Source organism: Cibotium barometz, chromosome 8 (genome assembly GCF_041138505.1).
Source record: "Cibotium barometz isolate CiBa-2024 chromosome 8, ASM4113850v1, whole genome shotgun sequence".
In the NCBI taxonomy this organism is placed as follows: Eukaryota; Viridiplantae; Streptophyta; class Polypodiopsida; order Cyatheales; family Cibotiaceae; genus Cibotium; species Cibotium barometz.
In genome coordinates, this window is record NC_141053.1 from 31455938 (window position 1) to 31481709 (window position 25772).

At 39.6% G+C, this 25772-nt stretch overlaps 2 protein-coding genes across 3 annotated transcripts; one reads left to right on the forward strand and one right to left on the reverse strand.

The window, feature by feature from the left end:
- The first annotated feature begins 19214 nt into the window (after positions 1-19214).
- LOC147636143 (uncharacterized) lies at positions 19215-21416 on the forward strand. Of its 2 annotated transcripts, none has more exons than XM_086801591.1 (10): positions 19215-19385; positions 19464-19559; positions 19668-19805; positions 19879-19979; positions 20060-20182; positions 20267-20437; positions 20533-20670; positions 20744-20837; positions 20912-21013; positions 21090-21416. In XM_086801591.1, exons 1-10 carry the CDS (start codon positions 19308-19310, stop codon positions 21195-21197), a joined length of 1149 nt encoding a protein of 382 aa, XP_086657717.1. In that variant the 5' UTR covers positions 19215-19307; the 3' UTR covers positions 21198-21416. The 2 variants fall into 2 exon arrangements, with proteins under 2 accessions (XP_086657717.1, XP_086657718.1); XM_086801592.1 differs by having other exon boundaries at positions 20765-20837.
- Positions 21417-22943: 1527 nt separating this feature from the next.
- LOC147636144 (uncharacterized) lies at positions 22944-25066 on the reverse strand. The gene is made up of 2 exons (XM_086802083.1): positions 24130-25066; positions 22944-24031 (listed from the first exon to the last, which is right to left on the reverse strand). Exons 1-2 carry the CDS (start codon positions 24599-24601, stop codon positions 22944-22946), a joined length of 1560 nt encoding a protein of 519 aa, XP_086658209.1. The 5' UTR covers positions 24602-25066.
- Positions 25067-25772: the final 706 nt, after the last annotated feature.

Consider the following 25772-nt stretch of genomic DNA (forward strand, 5'->3'; position numbering starts at 1 on the left):
GCACAAAAATAGGTTTTGAGCAAAGTGACTTTTGTTTTATCTATGATCAAAGGGCTTGTGAAGTGTATCCCAATATGTTTCATCCAAGCAAAGAGGGAGTGCCACTGTACACTTAGCCCTTTGCCATTATCCATCTACCTATTGACATACATAATACTTTGTTGATAGATGAAACCCCTCAGAAGGGGATATTTAATCCAGAGCACACTTGTATATCACCCCTACCTTTTGAGAGAGATGTAGATGATAGGTTTTTGGAACAGACACTAATTCCTTATTTAAGAGGCTTATACGATTTTTTTGGCATAGTTCCAAAATATGTAAAAAACAATCCATTTAATTGAAGTAATTTCTTATAAATCAAAGTGATGACTCGTATACATTGCAAAATTTCTTTCATTGCTAATATTAAAAAGAAGTACTGATAATATAAAAATGATGTACATTGTCTTGCAATCAAAAGTGTTGATAATATAAAAAAGTACATTGTCTTGGATCAAAAGTACATGGGTAATTGAAGTACATGGGTAATTGAAGTTACATAGGGATGATAATTACTTTGTTCTAGAAATCTTTGCAAATAATTATCTTTTCTCTTCTCTACTACACCTTTCTTCCATTGTGAAAGAAAGAAATCTTTGATCGCATTTCATGTATGCATTCGTCTATGATATCTTTCCTCAAATGCTATAGACTGCATAGCTCCCACATTGAAACGACTATGCAAGGTTGAGTCTGCATCATACACTTCAATATCTACCACATTGTTGCCCTCTAAATTGGCCGCTTCTTGATCCATTAGAACTAGCTCTCCTTTGATGTAACGAGATCGTTTGTACCAATATGACATGATGAATGTCTATGTTACTATCATGTACTTAACATTCATTGTCTCTAATGTGATCTGGCAATGGATCTCTTCATGCACTTTCCTGTCCCAGCTCTTGTCAAGTAAAGTTGCCAAGAATGTAGAATCTAGATTTTTGCAAATGAGCATATTCTTTGCAATTTTAGCCTCACAGACATTGAAAAGCTCCACAAAAATAATTATTGGTAGGTAGAGCACAATTTTCACTATCCGTTGTGGGACTACTCTCTCATAGTGATTGTTGCACGTCTTTGTAAAACTTACTCTTAACAGATTCTATAATGCAAGAATCAGGAGATTGGCCAATCGATGTGGTTCCAATCTGCTTGGAGAGGCAAGCATCCATGGGTATAGGCTTTGTCTAGCAAATAGTAAAAGTGGTCATAAAAAAAATAGCTACATATCTGCAAGGCTTCTTTTACTCCTCCCCTCATACTGCAGCTGCCCAATGTGTGCATATACCATAGCCATGATCCCAATGATGCACTCAATTGGTTGCCCCTCTTCATATGATGAGGGATACGCTCTGCCATATATGTAGTTTCTATTGTATTCTAGCCAATAGTGAGGTTATGACAGTAACATCTCACATTTCATTTATATAGTGCCCATTGCTACTATAAAGAACAAAATTATTATCGAGGGGGGGGGTTCACTATAAATATGTAAGCATAGCACGTGGTTTCAATAGAAGGGCTTTTTTAAATCTCTTTTTACACATTTTTTACATATAGAAGGGTACCATCTAAAGGGGGTATTTACGTATTGAATAGAAAAAGGGTGTGTTTTATTCATGAAAAATTTACAAGTAAGGGGTTTTTAAATTAGGCCTTAAACGCAAGTGATATAGAGAGTTTACCTATAGTGTACCCCTCGAGATTATTATAAATAGCGGATGTACATTGATTTATTAATAATAACCCTAGCCACACATATTAGCATGCTTCCTCCTAATCTTAGGGCTCCCCTAACCCTACCCAATCAGGCCACTAATCAAAAGGATTAGTGGCTAGGTATGTAACAAGATTTATACCAGTGTTGGAGATATTATTCTTTTTCTTCTTTATATGAACTGTGGAATGTGGAGGAGACTCAATGGGATCATGGTAGATCTCCTTTGATGCACAAGAAGGTGCATTGGAGTGGTGGAAAGATGGTGAAGAGGGTGTGATCTAGCACAGATAGTGTCACAGATCCTTAATTTTCTGAGATTCAGCACTGACATGCACTATGGATGGATCCTAGGAAGCCCATTGACATGGTCAGACATATTTCTAGGCATCATTTCTAGATGTAGATTCTTTCCTTCATGAGCTCAATTTAAAAGCATAAGTGCTTGTGAATTTAGTTTTAATTTGTATGTCTCATTTTGAATGCATAGGCAACGCTTGGTTCAAAAGCTTATGATGTCTAGATGATGGGAATGCCATGATGGACAAGTGTGTTGCATTACTTGTTTGTCTAATGGAACATTTTATGAGTTTTGTATAGGTAGTAAGCATTTAGTTTAAAATATTTATTCATATAGAATGGTTGGTTTGCACAACACTAATTTTTTTTCTAGAAAGTTTTGTCAACGGCCAAGAAATATCCACCCTCCTGAGCAGAAAAAACTCAAAAGCCCCAAAATTTAGACTTTGGGCATAGGAAACCACCTTATGACTCAAGGGACTAACTCAGGGGGGCACTTGGCACTGCTTCCCACACCAAATCACCCCATGCTATCACTACTTCATATTCTCTCCTACCTCAAGAAAAAAAATGTATTTGGCTAAGAAAATTGATTTTGAGAGTTTTTATTCATGTCTTATAAAGAAAATACTTGTTTGGAGTGCTGAAAAACATTGAAGCTATAACTTACTCTCCTCAACACGCTACTACAATCAATTATCATCATACTCTTAATGGGGAGCAATTTTTATATCTCTATATAGCTACTAAAGGCTATTTTACAGCTCATTTACTGACTATTTTTAACGATTGTTTAACATCTTTTTGACTATGTGTGTTGCCCGCATAGCGAGGAACACTATCATATGCTATTGTCCAAGAATTAGGGTATATAAACTCTAATTTGAGACTTGCAAATTATTTACAACATATCTTACATATTGAGGATTCAATGTTAAGAATAAAAACTCTAACTTTACCATTCAATTTCACGTGTTTCAAGTACACAATGGAGGTAAAATAATGATTCTACTCTAAGTTGTGAGAGTTCTTTGGGAAAATGTAATGTATATTGCTATGGTTAAGTGCTGAAGGCCATTGACAAGAATGTTTATAGGTGTGAACTGTCACTTGAGCCTTTGCCAAGGGCAAGGTGGTAAATGAATTTAAACTGGTTGAGCATCTCAGTTTAACATAGGGATGGAACCACATGGTTCTCTCATGGTGATGAAGGGATGAGGTGTGCTAGTCTTTTGGAAGATATTGCTTTCTACTATCTTCACTTGCATTGTGGAAAGAAGTGGTAGTTTGACAAGGTCGGATGCTTGGTGTATTTGACTCCTTAAAAGTAAGGAAAATGCCAGTTTTAGGGGGGGGACCAGCCTATCTTGTGGTCCCTAATGTCGTACAAATGTGTCATGATGTAATGAAGCAAATCTTCTAATGTATATTTGTGAAATTATGTTTTGATACTTTTTCTCAATTCAATGGATAATTATAGTGTTGAAGTGAAAATACTCTTGGTTTATGCTTCTGATTTGCTATAGCAGTATTAGAACCGTGCTTCCTTACTCCTCCAAAGAGAAGGATGACAATTGGACACCAAGAAGCTTGCACTTTATCTGTGCGCAAATTCACTTTGGTAATGGCTTAAAGTTACTCCCACCTTTAATATTATAGAAGAGAAGAAGATACAAAAGAGGAGAAGCTATAAAAATTGGAGTCTTGTTTACATCTTGTCATTCAAAAGAGCCTTACCCTCTATCCTAATAGTACTCTTAGGCACATGATGCACTCAAACATCACTGTGAACAAGGAGTTACATGAGAAAGGGACCCCTCTTAAAAAAGAATGTGGCCAATAATACAGGGAAAAATAAAGAGGAAATCAAGACCCGTCCATGGTTGGATAACAAGAATCATAGAGAAAGGATAAAGTTAGAAAGGATTTATGACCTAGATATGTCTCAAAAAAGACAGCCGATGTAAGAATAATGTCCCACCTATTAAAGAGTACAAAAATCACTAAAAATGTTTCGAATGGGAAAGACACATGAAGAAGAATTACCCCCACGATTTTAAAAAGAGGATGCCATAGAAGCACAAAAGGTGACTGCAAATTCTATTCTAATGTACATGGAAACATAAGAGAAGATTAAAAAAACAGAGAATTTTTGAAGACATGTGGAGAGGTTAATATAATCATGATGCACTAGTCCTTTTTAATGATGCATCTATAAAAAATTTCATATCCTTTATGTTGAATACATTGGGAATAGAGTATTACTCTATTGATACATGAAGTTGCTTTCCAAAAAAAAACGCACATGTGTCTCCTGTCATTGAAAAGCTTTGCATCTAGATTGGGGATTATGTTGATCTCATAAGGATTTCTTAGTAGGCATGGTCTCATTTTTTGACGTGATTCTTGGCATGCCTTGAAGATATCACCATAACCCTTAGATTGACTATGTAAATGAGAAACTCAGCTTTGTACATAAGGATAGAGACATATGTACTCATGCATGCACACATGGTGCTCTTATACCCCTTGTAGATAATATTGTTTTTGGCAACAAAGAAATAAAGAGATCCATTTCTTATTACCTTATTTTTCTTAAAAATAATGAAGAAAATGTATCCATACTAGAAAATGATAGAATTGGTTTCCTTAGCATATTATCAAGATTTTTTTGCACACTTACTACCAAGTCACTTAGCTCTCCAAATGCCTAAAGGTCATTGTATAGATATTATTCACCTCCTAATAATCGACCACCATACAAAGTAAGTGTATCTTAGTAAGAAGAGATCATGACATAAGTAAATGATCTGTTAGAAAAAGGGTTGTTTAAGCCCAAATCTTTTCCAATACTGTTCTCCTATGTTATTTGTCTAGAAAAAGGATGGTACTTGAAGAATGTGTATTGACTATAGAAAATTAAACAAGGTAACCATCAAGAATTGTTCTTGATTCCATGTCCGGCTTATCACTCATGGTGGTGATAAACAAACAGCAGCAGGAAATGCCTTTTTTATGAGGGTTCAATGAGACTCATCAACAACCATGACAAGCAACAACAGCACAACTCTGATACCATATTGGAAGTGACAAAGCGAGAGCAAAAGGACATGGTGTGTGCAAGGTCATGAGGCCTACATAAATAGGCCAACATGAGGCCTGAGGATTCCCCACCTCTCATCCCATGCGATCACATAAAAATGTGAGGGATGAATGTCTCTTCTATAACCTTAATTCAAAGATATTTATGGAACCCGAAACTGAGACAAAAGAAAACATGTTCACATAACTTTTTGATGAGTATCCAAAATGAGTAGTCAATTTGGATGTGTAATCTTGGACCCTATCTAGTTAAGGACCTTTTTGCAAGTTGCAACAATAATCTTCCATCACGGAGGGAAGGCATTGTAAAAGCTAAAAATAAGCCTCTCAAGAATGGTAACAATTGTATATTGCCACATTGGTTGGATGCAAAAGCAAAGAAAGGGAAGTCAACTATCATCGATTGAGAAATGTGTAAGAGCCTTAAAATAAAATACCTAAGGGAGTATGATCCCCTTCAAGATCAAACATCTTTAATACCTCTCACACTAGTGGACAAAATGTGTTATATACATTGCCAACTGGCCTATTAAAAAGAAGACCCCACTTGCACCCATGGTTGTTGCTTGTAATCTTGTATCAAAAGCACCATGTTAGAAATGGTTTAATGTTGACTCATTTCATGTGACATGTTCAATTTCTTAAGCATATCAAAAGATCTCTCTTCACAAACCAATCTATTTCCAAGAAGAAGATCACAATGCATCCTCTCAAGTTGAGGCATTCCACTTAAACCAACCAATGTACATCCTTGCTCACAAAGCATCTCTAATATGCATCTCTACTATATGCATGAGTGCAGGACTTTTTGCCAATTATTGAATCCCATTAATTTGACCGATGCTTTTTGGTAACATATCATGAGGTATGGTAACACTCACCACACCATCATCTTACATGTATTGAGAAGCCAAGACTGACTTTCATTTTTTAATAGCCTTACTTTGTTGTCCAACATCGTGGTAGTCTCTACAAACGAGTGCTTCACTCTCCTTTGTCATCCACCTATTTGGCGACATCTGGCCCCCACCACGGACCCACCCCTATCCATGCTAGACCCTCAATCCCCTCAATATCACCCTACACCTTCTCCCCAGGAAAACCCTGGCTCGAGATCCTTATCTCACTATAATCTTCTCAAAATCAATCGCACCGTCCCTTGTGAATGACCTAAAACCTCACCGTCCCTTGTGAATGACCTAAAACCTCACCTAGACTTTTCTCATTATTTCTCTTTTCTTTTAGGTCATCATGATCTCAACAACATTCATCAGTACTTGTTTGATGGAGTTACTGATCTCAAAAACATCACTATTTACAGCATGGGGCCAAACTCACTCATGGCTTGTGTGATAGGCATGCGGGACTCTTTGGGTTCCCTCCAAGACCCCATCGAGCCCTGGAGGTATCCAAGGGATGCACCCAACGAAAGTATCAAGTAAGGGATGAGTTTGACCATTACTATACATCATATTATCTTAGCTTGGGATACCTACATATACTAGGCTTGTGCAAAGCTTCATCCAAAAGGCGGGAAATGGCTCTCATTCTCTCTTGTTTTCCTCCTTTTGATGATTCGTAGGAATTCAATCTAGTAGTTTAGATTTCTAATTTATGTATCTAGGGGCTTGACATGTTGAGTTTAGATTAATTAATGGATGGATATCCAGGCAAAAATTTGAGGAAAACCATGCAGACCAAATCATCATATGTGAGCAACTGGATGAACCTACTCAAGGCTGGATTGATGAGGTGTATAGTGAATATCCCACTTTGTTAGCAACAACATGTATGCTTGTGAGTTGGAAGGTGTATGAAGACTGCAGTAGATAGCCATGCCCATCGTCCAGTCAAGTTTCCAAGGGGAGGTCATCATGAGCTTATCAATACTTGTTATTCAATGGGGGTTTTGATTTCAAAAACATCTCACGATTCACACCATGGCACTAAACTCCCTCATGGAAAATGTGATAGGTATTGTAGACTCTTTGAGTTCCGTTCTAAACCCCATTGTTGCATTTTTTTCCGCCCTCCCACTATGTTTTGATGCATGAGCATATGCGGGGCAGCATGCGCATATTGAAGAGTGATGCCTTCACTTCGTACCCTCACTTGGTTTTGGCACACAAGCATTTTTTTTGCAGGCAAAGCTAGCATCAAGGCACCACACTCAAGCATGTGTGGGACTAACGGCTTGGCCCACTTTGATTTTTAAAGCTTTAAACCTTAGTGGCTAGGAAAAGTGACCAGCAGCATTGGAAATGAATCGCCGCCATGCAGCATCGAAGCAAAGCATTGCCAACCCACATGCGTGCGCCTGAAGAGAGAGAGAGTGCTGCCATTTTTTGGGCCGGCCCTTGTGCTGCAAGCAAAAGAAGTGAAGCAAACCTTGCTAATCGCCGCTGCAACCTATTTGCACCGAGATTGTGAAGGAGAAGGAGACGGAGTTGCGCGCTCCCTCACACGTGAAAAAAGAGGAAGAAAATGATCCATACCAGGTGCATTGCAAGGAAGTGACCTTCGTATTATATCTTTCTTTTAAGATTTTCTTTATGAAAAAAGTATCATTAAAAAGGAGCCGTTCCCGCTTTCACTTGACCAAGGGGAAAAAGGGGTAAAAAAGAAGAAAAAGCGTAATCACATTATCTCTTTTCCTTGCATGTGAAGAGGGAAGCAGAAGAGGAGAAGATATTTATAATAAAGAAGCAGGTGCGATTCTCGATAGGGCAAACAATAACATAGCTTTGCACTCACCCACTCACATAGTCGCGTTAGCAAGCCTTGTAAGTTGTTTGTATTCAAAAATTGAAAGCATTGTAAAATTCAATCCTTGAGGGCCGTGAGGGCATTATTTCTCGTGGAGGGGATCATTGGCAAGCGCACAAAAGCTTCGTCAATATCAAGCAAGAAGTGGCTAGATAAGATCTTTCTCTGTTTCTCACTGTAAAAGCTACATAAATTTGCTTTATGAATCAAACACACACACATCAAATTCAATATACAAGGCACATTGCGCATTATATCTTGCCTCGTTCATTGGTGTCGTGGTGTCATCTCGCTCTTTTGTCATTTAGCACAAAGCTTGTTTAACATTTGTGTGTGCATACATCATCAGCACCCCATTATTGCAGCGTCGCTCGCATTTGTCAAAAAGATCAATAACACACACTCCTATCTCCTAGTGCCTTCTCCTTTGGGGTGTTAGGAGAGTGTAGCTCCATGGTTTGTCCTCTTTGCCTTGCTCATCCATATATTTCCCAGACAGTGGCACGCCTGATGGGACCTTGACTTGGTCTTGGTTCCATGACACGAACCTACTTGGAAAGGGGACTTATGCAAAGTGCCAAAGATTGGCAAGATAGCTTGAGAGAGAGTGATCAAGCTAAGAGATACCATAAAAGGGAGAAATCCAAGCAACACCTACTTCACTCTAGCCCCACTGGCACTTTTCCATTACAAAGTTCACCTCCTTCGCCATCATCGGGGGGAGTTCACCTGGAATCGTAATTTATATACCAATTCCAATTATGGCTCAACCACCACTTCCTCCTTCATTCGCCGTTTAATCACCTTTGGTTTTGCCACCAAATTTGGCCCGTCCCAATGCACCCCTCATCCCATTCCCCATATTCTATGGGACACCGTTGGAGGATCCCACCGCTCATCTAAACAATTTCAAAATTACCTGTTTGACCTCACACATCATCGAGGAAGGGCATGTGATGAATTACTTTAGCACTACACTCAAAGGTGAGGCCTCAAATTGGTTTACCGAGCAACAACCAAACTCCATCCCAAACTTTGCCAATTTTGAGCAAAAATTCTGGCTGAATTTTGCAAACCTCCAAACTTCTTCTTTGCAAACCTCCAAAGTTCTTAGCATTTTTTGAGCATTACACTCTCGTTTTTTAACATCGACCTGCTCACCATCATGGACTCGTTTCTACGAGGCATACACCCTAGCATCCAAATTTTGGTTAGAGCTCAAGCCCCAAATGACTTGAATACGGCCATCACTTTTGCCATTAATGTGGAGAGTTCTTATCGATGTGTTTACGAGCCACAACAGGCCACGACTCCATCTCGCTCGTATTATCCATGGCTAGCACCACATACTCCCATTTTTCCCTGCCCGCAACAACAACCTTGGCCAACCTCATCGTATGTGCCTCAACTTCCACCAGCTCAACCATTCCAATCAGTAATTTAATATTCACATGATCACAAGATTTTTTGTGATAATAACACGTGAACAAGTTATTCACATGTTCTCATGTTGCCGTTCACAAAATAACAGGTCACTTGCCATTTGGGAACCCTTTAAAAACTCGGCTACACATGGGAATAAGCTATTCACATGTTCTCATGTTACCATCTTCACATAATAGCAGGTCAGTGGCCACCTAAGAAGCTTTTTTATGCCCGAAAAAGATAATTTTTTTAGGCCCAAAGCTTTGTGAATATAACATGTGATCACAAGATTTTTTGTGCTATTAACATATGTTATTAACATGTTCACATGTTTTTGTTTACGTCAGTGAAATCCCTGATTCCAATTCCCACCTGTTGTACCACCTTACCTTAAAGTGACCTCACCACCTCTTTTGCCTTTAGCACCCCCACCTTCTTTTGGCATCGTGGCTCTCCTAACATCTTCACAAAATCATGTTCCTACCCCTCATGCTCCATCACCATATGCGACTTACCCTGATTCTAGTTCTACCACTCCACCACCAGCACATCACAAGGGGGGGGATGGGTATGAAATCACCGCATCTAGTATTGGGGATTTGAAAAACATGATGACAAATTACATGAACCAACTTAATGAAAATGTGAAGGCTATGACTCTTGATGTGAATTTTCTAAAGCGCCAACAAAACTTGTCTGCACGTTGCCCTGAGCCTAATCCCACCAACATGGTGTGTCAAGCTTGTCATGTATCCAACCATCTTTTCAAAGATTGCCCCACTGTTGTTTGCACTTATGAGAAATGTTTGGGTAGGGGGCACATAGAGGATATGTGTTACATTAAGATACGCCATTTGATGAATAGGAACACCACTTTGCCACCGCCCGGCCCCATTAATTATCGTATTGGTGCCGAGAAACCCCCGGGCCCTAGTTGGACACTTCTTTAGAGGGGGTCTCCTAGTTCTATAGCAGTTGCTTTGTCTAGTGCACCACCTACCACCACTGAGAATCCTTCGATTAATATGATTGAGTCAGATTCATCACCCGTGCGAGCCGTCACACGAAAGGGGAAAGAGAAGGTTATTGATGAGGAGGGAGATCTCGAACCTATTGTTTCTACCCACACACCCACCCATGTCGCTGTTCCGATTGCCGACCCTTTACCTCGACCTTGCCACACTTGTCCACGCCCTACTCCAAGTAAGTTGTTTTCCCCCATTCTTTCTTTTGACCTTGTTTCTGGTAGAGCTCACCACGTTCCTTGTTTCTTTTGACCTTGTTTCTGATCTTAATCGAGTAGAGCTCACCATGTCATTGTTCCTGTTGCCGACCCTTTACCTCGACCTCGCCACACTCGTCCACACCCTACTCCAAGTAAGTTGTTTTCCCCCATTCTTTCTTTTGACCTTGTTTCTACTCTTAATTGAGTAGAGCTCACCATGTCCCTTGTTTCTTTTGACCTTGTTTCTGCTCTTAATCGAGTAGAGCTCACCCGTGCGAGCCATCACACGAAAGGGGAAAGAGAAGGTTGTTGATGAGGAGAGAGATCCCGAACCTGTTGTTGCTACCCACCCACCCACCCATATCGCTGTTCCTGTTGTTGCGGACCCTTTACCTGGACCTCGCCACACTCGTCCATGCCGCCCTACTCCAAGTAAGTTGTTCCCCCCCCCATTCTTTCTTTTGACCTTGTTTCTGCTCTTAATCGAGTAGAGCTCACCATGTCCCTTGTTTCTTTTGACCTTGTTTCTGCTCTTAATCGAGTAGAGCTCACCATATCCCATGTTTCTTTTGACCTTGTTTTTGCTCTTAATCGAGTAGAGCTCACCATGTCCCTTCCACAATACCTTCTCACTTCTCCTTCTAGCCGAGCCCTTTTGAGAAGGTACTGCAGAGCTTTGAGTTCTTCCCAAGGAGTGGGTCCTAATCTTCCTGTTGTTTTCAAAAAGTGGATTCCCTTCTTGGTGAGCGTGAGTGTCCTCGAGTGGAGTGCATGATCCATCAGCTAGTGATTCCACATGCTATTGTTGATGGAGGATCAGGCGTCAATGTTTTGAGTTATTCTACCTTTTCTAAGTTGGGGTTATCTTTCAATGGAGTTCCTGCTACTAGTTTGCATATGGGTGATCATCGACCAGTGAGAGCTGAGGGTTTCATCCAGGGTTCGCCAGTCACTGTCGTTGGGCATATGGTGGAGATTGATTGTTATGTTTTGCGGCTTAGTCTAGGACCTGGCCAGTGCCAGCTTCTTTTAGGGTGACCTTGGATATGAAAGACTGATTGTGTCATTGACATTCCTAGAGGGCCGTTGCTTCTTGGTAGAGGATCTTCCCGAGCGGTTAAGTTAGTGGAAGAAGGGGGAAATTCAGAGAAGGATAAGAATCTAATCAAGGGAGATGAGAAGTTGCCAGCAGCAGCAGCAGCAGATATTTGGGCTTATAACACTACTTTCAAGGAAGCCATGGGGTTTACTCCTTTCTCTTTAGTTTATGGGCAAGAATGTGTGTTACCTATTGAGCATGAGTTGGCGAGTTTGAGGTTTTTGCATGAGCACACACTACCTTTGGAGGAGAGTTTGCAAGAGAGATTCGGCACTTTGGAGCATCTAGATGAGTGGAGATTGAGAGCCTATCTACATCAAGATATCAAGAGGTCGATAAGAAACGTCAAAACCAAGCAACATGATAAGAAAGCTAAAACCTATTCTTTTGAGCAAGGGCAATTGGTTCTTCTCTATGATGCACTTCATGAGCTTTTTCCTGGGAAGTTGAGCCATTTATGGTCGGTCCTTATAGCATTGTTGAGGTTTATCCTCGCAATAAAGTCTAGCTTGTAGAATTGGATGGGACATGGTTATGTACCAAAACCAATTTTGATAAAATTAAGCCCTATTAGATGTGATTGCATTGACTTTTCCGTTATGAGTTGCAGATGATGTTGAATCTTCCACGTCTTTTTGGAGTCTATACTTTGATGGAGCATGTAGGGGCAAGGACAAACTTGGTAGTTGCGGCATTGTCATATATCCACCTAAAGGGAATGCTATTCTTTTGGGAGTTCTTTTGGGAGATCATTTGAGCAGCAACATTGCTGAATATCAAGCACTTTTGATTGGTTTGAGAGCACTACTTCTTTTGGGAGCATCTCATGTTCATATCTATGGAGATTCACAACTCATGGTCCACCAGTTTCATGGCCAAGCCCGCAGCCTCCACCCTTTGATGCACTACTATAGTCTTTTAGCCCGTGACCTCTTCATCCATTTCACCTCTTCTTCCTTGACCTTTTTGCCTCGTCATGAAAATCATGTTGCAGATTCCTTAGCTTTGATGGACCTTTCTGGTTCCTTTACCCAAAATTTCGATCGTGCCTTGGTGGATACCCATTCCTTTGACATTGATCCTTGGGAAATAGTGCAAGACCTTAAGTGTTTGGGGAGTTGAGGAGTTGGGTAGTCTTCTAAGGGTTTTGAAGTCCTCCCATCCTTCCACTTTTGCTTCTCTCATTCTATCCATGACTCGTCGATTGATTCACTTGTCAGATGTTAGATTCTAGCCATTTGCTCATGATCCTATAGCCCAATGGATAAGGCACTAGTCTAACCGGAGATCCTGGGCTCACACTAGCCAGCTAGCTTTCCCTGTAGGATGCCACTGTTGCATTTTTTTCTGCCCTTCCACTATGTTTTGATGCATGAGCATATGCGGGGCAGCATGTGCATATTGAAGAGTGATGCCTTCACTTCGTACCCTCACTTGGTTTTGGCACACAAGCATTTTTTTTGTAGGCAAAGCTAGCATCAAGGCGCTGCACTCAAGCATGTGTGGGACTGAGGGCTTGACCCACTTTAATTTTTAAAGCTTTAAACCTTAGTGGCTGGGAAAAGTGACGAGCAGCATTGGAAATGAATCGCCGCCATGCAGCATCAAAGCGAAGTGTCGCCAACCTGCACACGTGTGCCTGAAGAGAGAGAGAGTGTTGTCATTTTCTGGGCGGGCCCTTGTGCTACGAGCAAAATAAGTGAAGCAAACCTTGCTAATCGCCGCTACAGCTTATTCGCACCACCTATTCGCATCATCGAGATTGTGAAGGAGAAGGAGACAGAGTCACGCGCTCCCTTATACGCGAAAAAAGAGGAAGAAAATGATCCATCCTGGTCGCATTCCAGGGAAGTGACCTTCGTATTATACGTTTCTTTTAAGCTTTTCTTTATAAAAAAAGTATCATTAAAAAGGAGTCGTTCCCGCTTTCACTTGACCAAGGGAAAAAAGGGGTTTTAAAAAAAGAAAAAGCATAATCACATTAGCTCTTTTCCTTGCATGTGAAGAGGGAAGCGGAAGAGGAGAAGATATTTGTAATAAAGAAGCAGGTGTGATTCTCGGCGGCAAATAATAACATAGCTTTGCACTCACCCACTCACATAGTCACGCGTTAGCAAGCCTCGTAAGTTGTTTGTATTCAAAAATTGAAAGCATTGTAAAATTCAATCCTTGAGGGCCGTGAGGGCATTGTTTCTCGTGGAGGGCATCATCGGCAACAAGCGCACAAAAGCTTCATCAACATCAAGCAAGAAGTGGCTAGATAAGATCTTTCTCTTTTTCTCATATAAAACCTACATAAATTTGCTTTATGAATCAAACACGCGCACATCAAATTCAATATACAAGGCACATTGCACATTATATCTTGCCTCCTTCATTGGTGTTGTGGTGTCATCTCGCTCTTTTGTCATTTAGCACAAAGCTTGTTTAACATTTGTGTGTGCATACATCATTAGCAACCCATTATTGCAGCGCCACATTTGTCAGAAAGATCCAGAACACACACTCCTATCTACTAGTGCCTTCTCCTTTGGGGTGTTAGGAGAGTGTAGATCCAGAACACACACTCCTATCTACTAGTGCCTTCTCCTTTGGGGTGTTAGGAGAGTGTAGCTCCATTCTTTGTTGGATATCTGGGGGGGTGTCGGGTTTTGTCCTCTTTGCCTTGCTCGTCCAGATATTTCTCAGACACCCATCGGGCCCACAAAGTATACAAGGGACGGACCCCATGACAGTATCAAGGAACGGATAAACAACATTGGGTGAGCTCGAGCATCATTATACAGTATATTATCTCACCTTGGGGTAAGCTCATAAACTAGGATGGTGCGAAGCTTCATGATGCAAAAGGGGGGAAATGGCTCTCTCTCTGGTTTCTCTCCTTTTTATGATTCTTAGGGACTTGACAAGTAGAAGTTTAGATTGTTAATTTATCTATCTGGGTGCTTGACATGTAGAGTTTAGATTAACTAATGGGTGTCCGGACATCCTGGCAACCATAGTCTTTCCATGTGAATTGAGCAACCGCTCTAAATCAAATAAATAGTAGACAACTTATAACAACACACCAACTTTGATCCATTAATGCTAAAGCAAAATATAAATTCCCATGACAAAATAGATGACTATCGACATATTAAAGAACATATGATATTGTAAAAAAACTAGACACAACTTCGATCATTTATACTGGAGCAAAATATAGATATATTCAGGTCTACTATCCACGTATTAAAGAACATTTGATATATAGAGAAAAAAAAAACTAGAATCAAAATTTATAGTTAAGTGGAGAGAGAGAGTTAGAGCGGAAAGGGGAGAGAGAGAGAGTTATTAAAGGGGGCACAAAAACTTTGTGAAGCCAAAAATGTAAGTGTTTGATGGGCTGCTAGCATCATCGTGGGTTGTCGTGGCGCTCGCGAAGGCACTCGCTCCACACCAGCCGTTGAGGTCGAGGGAGGAGTGGACGTAGGCTGAGCCGGTGTAGCAGTCGGCCTCGAGAGTGCCGCTCTGCGAGAGCGTGATGGACTTGCACGTGCGGGAGAAGTTGCAGTCGTGAGTGCGGCCGAACAAAGTGGGGCCCTTGCACACCACGCACTCCAGCGTCGCGTCCGAGTTGCACACCCCTCAGCTTTATCTTACACGGGGTCTAAGGCATGGGATCAAGGGCGCCCACCAAAAGACAACCCCGTCGCTTGATTTCGTCCGTTGATCCTGGAAAAATTAATCTCGGGATAAAAATTAATCTCGGGATCCCGAGATTAATTTTTAAGTTTTGAATATCGGGTTGAAAAGGCGGCGAAAGGGTACACACAATCATTAAAGGCTGAGCATTCAGAAAAGATTTCATTCTCTTAAAGAATATTTGGTGGAATTTAATGCCAAGACCTATGGAGTAAATGCCACGAACTACCAAACTAATCTCGGGATCCCGAGATTAATTTTTACAGGAAAAAGTTTCCTATTGCGCTTTTCTTTTTTTCTCCTTCATTCTTCTTCATGTTTGTTGTAGGGTTCTTACAAGAAGCTAAGAGGCCCATTATGGTGGTATATCTACATACTCATAAGGTACTTCACTAAATAGCATTCGTTGTTCTGTTTACATAAATGCAACAATGGATTATGTATTTGAAGAGGAGAGTAGTGATGACAACACTTCAAATGAATCTAGTGAGGATTTTAGTGATGAAGAGCTTGGGTTAAATGACACCCTAAACGAACATGAGAGTGTGTCAAATGATGAGGGTCCTCATAATGACACCCACCATGGGCATGACTCTTATCAAAAAAATTGGGTCGATCCACTTGCACATGTATCTCAAACTTATTTATATTTTAATAGAAGTACGTATGAATTAATGATAAGAGCATTACAGCATGATGTTTCCCTATCATTAGAAGATTATGGCAATGTTGATACAACAAATTTGATTGAAAGATTATGGCAATATATCAAATACACTCTTCTAGAAGCTCGTATTAATCGATCAATTGTCGAGCTACTACATGCGCTCATCGGTGATTCAAAGACTGGCAACCGCATGGGTGGAACATTAACAAGGTTCTTTAGGCAAAAGCAAGAAATAGGTGAGTCGTTGATATCGAAGTCCCATCTATTTAGTCAAAAGCATGGAGTTGAATGTTATGATTTACACGCATTAAGCCATTTCTTATTTATTATGCAGCTGACTCAGGTCGATTTTCAACCCGTGGCTCCTCAAAAAGACATACCTCAAGATTGCATGCCGAAGAGCAATTATTACAGAGATTCAAGGACAATCCATCATGTGTGGAGGTAGTTAACTCTATGTCATTATTGTTCAAGATTCAAAGTGTCTCTACTCCGAGCTTATGGTACCATGTGAATTTGCAAAGCAACTACTGTGATTGTCCTGATTGGAGCTCCCAATGCAAGCACATTTATGGTATTCGCTTGATAGTATTACAACATTTTCCAGAATTACAGCAATTGCTTCCTACAGTGGATAATGGAGATGAAAACCCTTTTGAAGTGGTTGATGATGTCAATACTGCAACGTGTCATGATACACATGACCATGTGACAATAGAGGAATTGTCCAAGCATATTGGAAAGCTTAAAGAAATCCTCTCCACAATTGAGCAAGTAGCGCCTACAAAAGATCCAAGGGAGATGAAAGCTGCTCTAGCACAATTGAGGGCTACTGAGGATCTACTCTTATCCGTGATGACACCAGGGAAAATCAACATGCCAGCTCGAGGAAATGTCCGACTTATTCAAGCGCATGTGACTCAAACGCGTCTTGGCCACGGAAAACCACGCAATGAAGATGATGATGTGATTACTATGGATGTTGTAGCCTCTTCAAGTCAACCAAAAAAGCCAACATGCCAAAGTGGTGTTCTTCGAAAACGGCATCAACGTGGTAGAAGTCGAGTTCGTTTTGATAGATTTCCTCGCATATGGTGTCCACATTGCTGCACCAAAACACTATTGGTGGATCCTATAGCTATCTTCTCATGCCATACCTGCCATGCATTACTACCTTTGTCTAGGAGACATGTTAGTGAAGGAGCAGAGAAGTGTCTTCTTGGAAAATCTATTCAAGTATGTAATGATAATGATAGTTTTATGGGTATCATTTCTTCATGTCAGTATGGGTCTTCCAAAGATGAAGAGAGAATATTCATATTAAGTTCTAATGTTGCACAATTGCAACAAATCAGGGCATCTCAATTTAGAATCATACTCATGTACACTGGACATGTACCTCAAATTTTGGATTTCATCTAAACATATATTTGACTTGATCTCAATTTTAAAGTTATATGTGCATCTTTTGTCTCTCTACTAATTTCAATTCTATTACAAAGGTTACAAGTTTAATTCATCGTTGGTTAGGGTACTTTGCTTGCATAGGTCTTGTTTAATTATGATTATGACCTCTCTACAACTGGTTTTGGTTTAGGGTCTATAAGTATTAAACAAGACCTGGTTTTGATGACTGTTCTCTGGAAAACTTAATGTCGGGATCCCGAGATTAATTGTTCCAGAGAATAGCCATGAGCATTATAGTGGTTCTGGAAAAATTAATCTCGGGATCCCGAGATTAATCTTTCCAGAGAATAGCCTTAAACAACATTAAGACTCTGGCAAAATTAATCTCGGGATCCCGAGATTAATTTTTCCAGAGAATAGCCTTGAACAACATTTAGGCTCTGGAAAAATTAATCTCGGGATCCCGAGATTAATTTTTCCAGAGAATAGCCTTGAACAACATTTAGTCTCTGGAAAAATTAATCTCGGGATCCCGAGATTAATTTTTCCAGAGCACAACATTAAGGCTCTGGAAAAACTAAACTCGGGATCCCGAGATTAGTTTTCACAGAGAACAGTCATCAAAACTAGAACCAAGTTTAATACTTATAGACCATAACCAAAACCATGTGCACACTTATTACCCTAACCAGAAAGACCATAATCCTCACTAGACCATAATCATAGTCCTAAAGAGACCATAATCATAAGTAAACAAAACCATAGTCATAGGGGGATCGTAATCATAGTTGTAGAGAGCCCATAATCATAATTAAACAAGACCTATGCAAGCAAAGTATCCATAACCATAACCATATTTGATCATAACCATAACCATACTTGAGACCAACAACATAACCATATTTGAGACCATAACCATATTTGAGACCATAATCATAATTAAACAAGACCTATGCAAGCAAAGTATCCATAACCATAACCATATTTGAGACCATTAACCATAACCATAACCATATTTGATCATAACAATAACCATACTTGAGACCAACAACATAACCATATTTGAGACCATAACCAACAAGATCTCATGACCAAAACTATAACCAACAAGACCATAACCATATTTGAGACTTACAACATAACCAACAAGACCATAACCATAGCCATATTTGAGACTTACAACATAACCAACAAGACCATAACCATAGCCATATTTGAGACCATTAACCATAACCATAACCATATTTGATCACATAACCATAACCATACTTAAGACCAACAACATAACCATATTTGAGATCATGAACATAACCATATTTGAGACCATAACCAACAAGATCTCATGACCAAAACTATAACCAACAAGACCATAACCATATTTGAGACTTACAACATAACCAACAAGACCATAACCATAGCCATATTTGAGACCATTAACCATAACCATAACCATATTTGATCACATAACCATAACCATACTTAAGACCAACAACATAACCATATTTGAGATCATGAACATAACCATATTTGAGACTTACAACATAACCAACAAGACCATAACTATATTTGAGATCATTAACCATAACCATTACCATATATGATCACATAACCATAACCATACTTGAGACCATCAACCGTATCCCGAATCGTCATTGACATAACAATACTATGATAATAATCCAACAAAACCATGGAAAACCACTAAAAAGACCATAACCATAAACTATAAAGCCGTAATAAAAGTGTAAAATATGTCCATCCTTAGGGAGAATTCGAGAAGAGCAAAATAAAAGAGGGAGAATGGAGATGGAACCTCTTAAAGGAGAAGACAGGGTCTAAAGAGGAATGGGTACATAACTATGTCAAAATCAGGATGGCGACATGGGACTCAAGGAATGAATCACGCAGAAAGTTGGTGCAAGAGCGTGTTACAGAAGGATACGAGAAATGGGTAGGCTATCATTGCATTTAGTTATACATGGTTATAAACTACATACCTACATTCTAATACACCTAGTTTTTATGATAGAGACGCAATTGTACTACAAAAACAGATGTCCCTGATGTAGAAGAAACAGATGTCCCCGATGTAGAAGAAGAAACCAAAGAGGAGCCAGATACACCTGTAAGTTATTATGTGTGCTAACCTTTCTTGCTCTCTCTCTCTCTCTCTCTCCCTCTCTCTCTCTTTTCTTAGTATAGGACTTATAACCTTGTTTTCATAAAATAATAGCAAATGGAGACTAGTCCAGTCGAAGATCCACCTTTAGCTCCTCGTAAATTACGAGTGAAAAGAAAGCGGACATTAGATATGTCTCTACCATCCGGATCTCGTCATTCAAAAGAAGACATCATACATGAGTGTCAGCAGGTACCTAAAAACCTTTAGTTTTCTATGTTGTAATGCAAAGACTTTTAGAAATCTTATATAGACATTTTGGTAGCCCAAGTTTCCCAATGCAAAAGAAGATGCTCATGTAGACATCAAAGTTTGTTCTGGGAGTTTCGACTGCAAAAGTCCCAGTCCCGATGCTTTTGCAGAGAGGTTAGCTCTCTTTATTATTCAATGTTTGAATGTTCTCTTGTTTGAGCTTAGAATCTTATTTTCTTAAAATGGTTATTTAGTGGAGGAGTAGTCTTTCACATGAAGTCTACCCGCTTTAAATTGGCGGTCGATCTTCATGCGTCAATTGTGCAAGACACAATTAATGTTGAGGCGTCTACAAATACAATGAATGTTTTTGCCTTGTGAGTATCTCTTACACAGACCTTATGATTTTTTCTAAATAATCATCAATTTTTGTGTATAATAGTGCATTGTATCTTATATAGATGGATGGAAAATACATTGTCGGTCAATGTGCTAGAGCAAACGTGGTTTGTGGATAGCCTATGGCGAGCGTTCCTTGGCCGAAAACAAAAAAACGAGAATACAATGGCTAATTTTTTGGGTACGCCCGATCTTGGGCGTAAAGTCTTCACATTCTTTCCTGTCATTGATAGGTAAAGTAATATATTTTGTGCTCAAAGTATATATCATTTAGGCACAAAGTATCTAGGTGGAAAGCTTTGTTTTTCTAACGCTATGAAAAATTTAGGGCACATTGGACTTTGCTTGTTCTCTACAATCCTCATTGTATGCGATTGCCTAGCCTACCAAGGAGGCGTTCTTGTATTTTAAGTTTTGACTCCCTTGGTATGCGCTCGTCACAAAAGTATCACGACCATCTATACAGGTATGTTATGATATTTCAAGCATTTATAAGTTGTACCTATTACACAGATCTCTAAAAAGTGGCATTTTTTTAGGACACTTGTCCATTTTGGTAGTTTCTGTAGTGATCCAATCGTTAAAATGGAGCTTTTGAATCCAACAGAAGAAATAGGATGCGAGTCTTATGAGGTAGATATCTCTTAGAAGCAATTATCTATAATAACTAGCTATAATTAGGAACTCATATGGTTGTTTGGATGCAGATTCCACAACAGCCAAATGCGTATGACTGCGGATTTTATGTGATGGCAGTCATGTGGTTTCTAATCAAAGGAGGATTGGATGATTGTCGACCCAAAACTTGGGTGGGTTTAAATAATCATTTATATTATGAAGGGTGTTAGCTTGTGAGTAATTAAAGACTAACATTCTTTTTTTCAGCTTTCAAAAGGATGGTTTAAGCATGAAGATGTGGACAGACTAAAGAAGAACCTTTTTGAGTGGATCCAGAGTGCTGTAGAGAGAGTGCCGATGTCGAATTCTCCCTAAGGATGGACATATTTTACACTTTTATTACGGCTTTATAGTTTATGGTTATGGTCTTTTTAGTGGTTTTCCATGGTTTTGTTGGATTATTATCATAGTATTGTTATGTCAATGACGATTCGGGATACGGTTGATGGTCTCAAGTATGGTTATGGTTATGTGATCATATATGGTAATGGTTATGGTTAATGATCTCAAATATAGTTATGGTCTTGTTGGTTATGTTGTAAGTCTCAAATATGGTTATGTTCATGATCTCAAATATGGTTATGTTGTTGGTCTTAAGTATGGTTATGGTTATGTGATCAAATATGGTTATGGTTATGGTTAATGGTCTCAAATATGGCTATGGTTATGGTCTTGTTGGTTATGTTGTAAGTCTCAAATATGGTTATGGTCTTGTTGGTTATAGTTTTGGTCATGAGATCTTGTTGGTTATGGTCTCAAATATGGTTATGTTCATGATCTCAAATATGGTTATGTTGTTGGTCTTAAGTATGGTTATGGTTATGTGATCAAATATGGTTATGGTTATGGTTAATGGTCTCAAATATGGCTATGGTTATGGTCTTGTTGGTTATGTTGTAAGTCTCAAATATGGCTATGGTTATGGTCTTGTTGGTTATGTTGTAAGTCTCAAATATGGTTATGGTCTTGTTGGTTATAGTTTTGGTCATGAGATCTTGTTGGTTATGGTCTCAAATATGGTTATGTTGTTGGTCTCAAGTATGGTTATTGTTATGATCAAATATGGTTATGGTTATGGTTAATGGTCTCAAATATGGTTATGGTTATGGATACTTTGCTTGCATAGGTCTTGTTTAATTATGATTATGGTCTCAAATATGGTTATGGTCTCAAATATGGTTATGTTGTTGGTCTCAAGTATGGTTATGGTTATGATCAAATATGGTTATGGTTATGGATACTTTGCTTGCATAGGTCTTGTTTAATTATGATTATGGGCTCTCTACAACTATGATTACGATCCCCCTATGACTATGGTTTTGTTTACTTATGATTATGGTCTCTTTAGGACTATGATTATGGTCTAGTGAGGATTATGGTCTTTCTGGTTAGGGTAATAAGTGTGCACATGGTTTTGGTTATGGTCTATAAGTATTAAACTTGGTTCTAGTTTTGATGACTGTTCTCTGTGAAAACTAATCTCGGGATCCCGAGTTTAGTTTTTCCAGAGCCTTAATGTTGTGCTCTGGAAAAATTAATCTCGGGATCCCGAGATTAATTTTTCCAGAGACTAAATGTTGTTCAAGGCTATTCTCTGGAAAAATTAATCTCGGGATCCCGAGATTAATTTTTCCAGAGCCTAAATGTTGTTCAAGGCTATTCTCTGGAAAAATTAATCTCGGGATCCCGAGATTAATTTTGCCAGAGTCTTAATGTTGTTTAAGGCTATTCTCTGGAAAGATTAATCTCGGGATCCCGAGATTAATTTTTCCAGAACCACTATAATGCTCATGGCTATTCTCTGGAACAATTAATCTCGGGATCCCGACATTAAGTTTTCCAGAGAACAGTCATCAAAACCAGGTCTTGTTTAATACTTATAGACCCTAAACCAAAACCAGTTGTAGAGAGGTCATAATCATAATTAAACAAGACCTATGCAAGCAAAGTACCCTAACCAACGATGAATTAAACTTGTAACCTTTGTAATAGAATTGAAATTAGTAGAGAGACAAAAGATGCACATATAACTTTAAAATTGAGATCAAGTCAAATATATGTTTAGATGAAATCCAAAATTTGAGGTACATGTCCAGTGTACATGAGTATGATTCTAAATTGAGATGCCCTGATTTGTTGCAATTGTGCAACATTAGAACTTAATATGAATATTCTCTCTTCATCTTTGGAAGACCCATACTGACATGAAGAAATGATACCCATAAAACTATCATTATCATTACATACTTGAATAGATTTTCCAAGAAGACACTTCTCTGCTCCTTCACTAACATGTCTCCTAGACAAAGGTAGTAATGCATGGCAGGTATGGCATGAGAAGATAGCTATAGGATCCACCAATAGTGTTTTGGTGCAGCAATGTGGACACCATATGCGAGGAAATCTATCAAAACGAACTCGACTTCTACCACGTTGATGCCGTTTTCGAAGAACACCACTTTGGCATGTTGGCTTTTTTGGTTGACTTGAAGAGGCTACAACATCCATAGTAATCACATCATCATCTTCATTGCGTGGTTTTCCGTGGCCAAGACGCGTTTGAGTCACATGCGCTTGAATAAGTCGGACATTTCCTCGAGCTGGCATGTTGATTTTCCCTGGTGTCATCACGGATAAGAGTAGATCCTCAGTAGCCCTCAATTGTGCTAGAGCAGCTTTCATCTCCCTTGGATCTTTTGTAGGCGCTACTTGCTCAATTGTGGAGAGGATTTCTTTAAGCTTTCCAATATGCTTGGACAATTCCTCTATTGTCACATGGTCATGTGTATCATGACACGTTGCAGTATTGACATCATCAACCACTTCAAAAGGGTTTTCATCTCCATTATCCACTGTAGGAAGCAATTGCTGTAATTCTGGAAAATGTTGTAATACTATCAAGCGAATACCATAAATGTGCTTGCATTGGGAGCTCCAATCAGGACAATCACAGTAGTTGCTTTGCAAATTCACATGGTACCATAAGCTCGGAGTAGAGACACTTTGAATCTTGAACAATAATGACATAGAGTTAACTACCTCCACACATGATGGATTGTCCTTGAATCTCTGTAATAATTGCTCTCCGGCATGCAATCTTGAGGTATGTCTTTTTGAGGAGCCACGGGTTGAAAATCGACCTGAGTCAGCTGCATAATAAATAAGAAATGGCTTAATGCGTGTAAATCATAACATTCAACTCCATGCTTTTGACTAAATAGATGGGACTTCGATATCAACGACTCACCTATTTCTTGCTTTTGCCTAAAGAACCTTGTTAATGTTCCACCCATGCGGTTGCCAGTCTTTGAATCACCGATGAGCGCATGTAGTAGCTCGACAATTGATCGATTAATACGAGCTTCTAGAAGAGTGTATTTGATATATTGCCATAATCTTTCAATCAAATTTGTTGTATCAACATTGCCATAATCTTCTAATGATAGGGAAACATCATGCTGTAATGCTCTTATCATTAATTCATACGTACTTCTATTAAAATATAAATAAGTTTGAGATACATGTGCAAGTGGATCGACCCAATTTTTTTGATAAGAGTCATGCCCATGGTGGGTGTCATTATGAGGACCCTCATCATTTGACACACTCTCATGTTCGTTTAGGGTGTCATTTAACCCAAGCTCTTCATCACTAAAATCCTCACTAGATTCATTTGAAGTGTTGTCATCACTACTCTCCTCTTCAAATACATAATCCATTGTTGCATTTATGTAAACAGAACAACGAATGCTATTTAGTGAAGTACCTTATGAGTATGTAGATATACCACCATAATGGGCCTCTTAGCTTCTTGTAAGAACCCTACAACAAACATGAAGAAGAATGAAGGAGAAAAAAAGAAAAGCGCAATAGGAAACTTTTTCCTGTAAAAATTAATCTCGGGATCCCGAGATTATGGGATCCCGAGATTAGTTTGGTAGTTCGTGGCATTTACTCCATAGGTCTTGGCATTAAATTCCACCAAATATTCTTTAAGAGAATGAAATCTTTTCTGAATGCTCAGCCTTTAATGATTGTGTGTACCCTTTCGCCGCCTTTTCAACCCGATATTCAAAACTTAAAAATTAATCTCGGGATCCCGAGATTAATTTTTATCCCGAGATTAATTTTTCCAGGATCAACGGACGAAATCAAGCGACGGGGTTGTCTTTTGGTGGGCGCCCTTGATCCCATGCCTTAGACCCCGTGTAAGATAAAGCTGAGGTTGCACACCCGCCTGTCCAGACGGATCCACGTGGCCTGCAGCTGCCCACCATCGCCAGTGCCGCACGTGGCGTCCATGGCCACCCACTGGTTATTGTCAATGATCTCCAGCCGCAGATTGGTGCACGAGTGCGCAAAGTTCTGTGCGCACAATTCTGCGTGCTGCCGCGCATTCCGTCAGCTGGCTAGTTAAAACAGAAAAAAATAAAAAATAAAACGACCAAGCAGCAGCAGCGATTGATGATCCCTACTGTTGCTCGTGGAAAAAGCGTCATCAGCGGCAGGCTGATCATCGCCATCATCATCATCACACGCCGCATGATAGACATGATGCTGCAGGTGTCCAGAACGTCTAAAAAGGAGGCGCGCTGGGCGGGTATATATACCTGATGGGTCGGGCGACCCACAGGTTACAACTATATGGGGCCTAGGGGACGCCCTATGTGGAGCCTCCAAAGGCCCAAGGGTGGGGGCCGTATACAAGGCCCGAGAGAGAGAGAGAGAGAGAGAGAGAGAGAGAGAGAGAGACAAAGGGTGAAAGACTCCTAGCTATGGGAAGGATGGGTGTAATCCCAAACAAAGTCGCTCAAGGGAGAGCTCCATATTTACAATCCAACCCTATCAAAATCACTATAGAACTGTGCCGATTAGGCCATGGGTGAAATT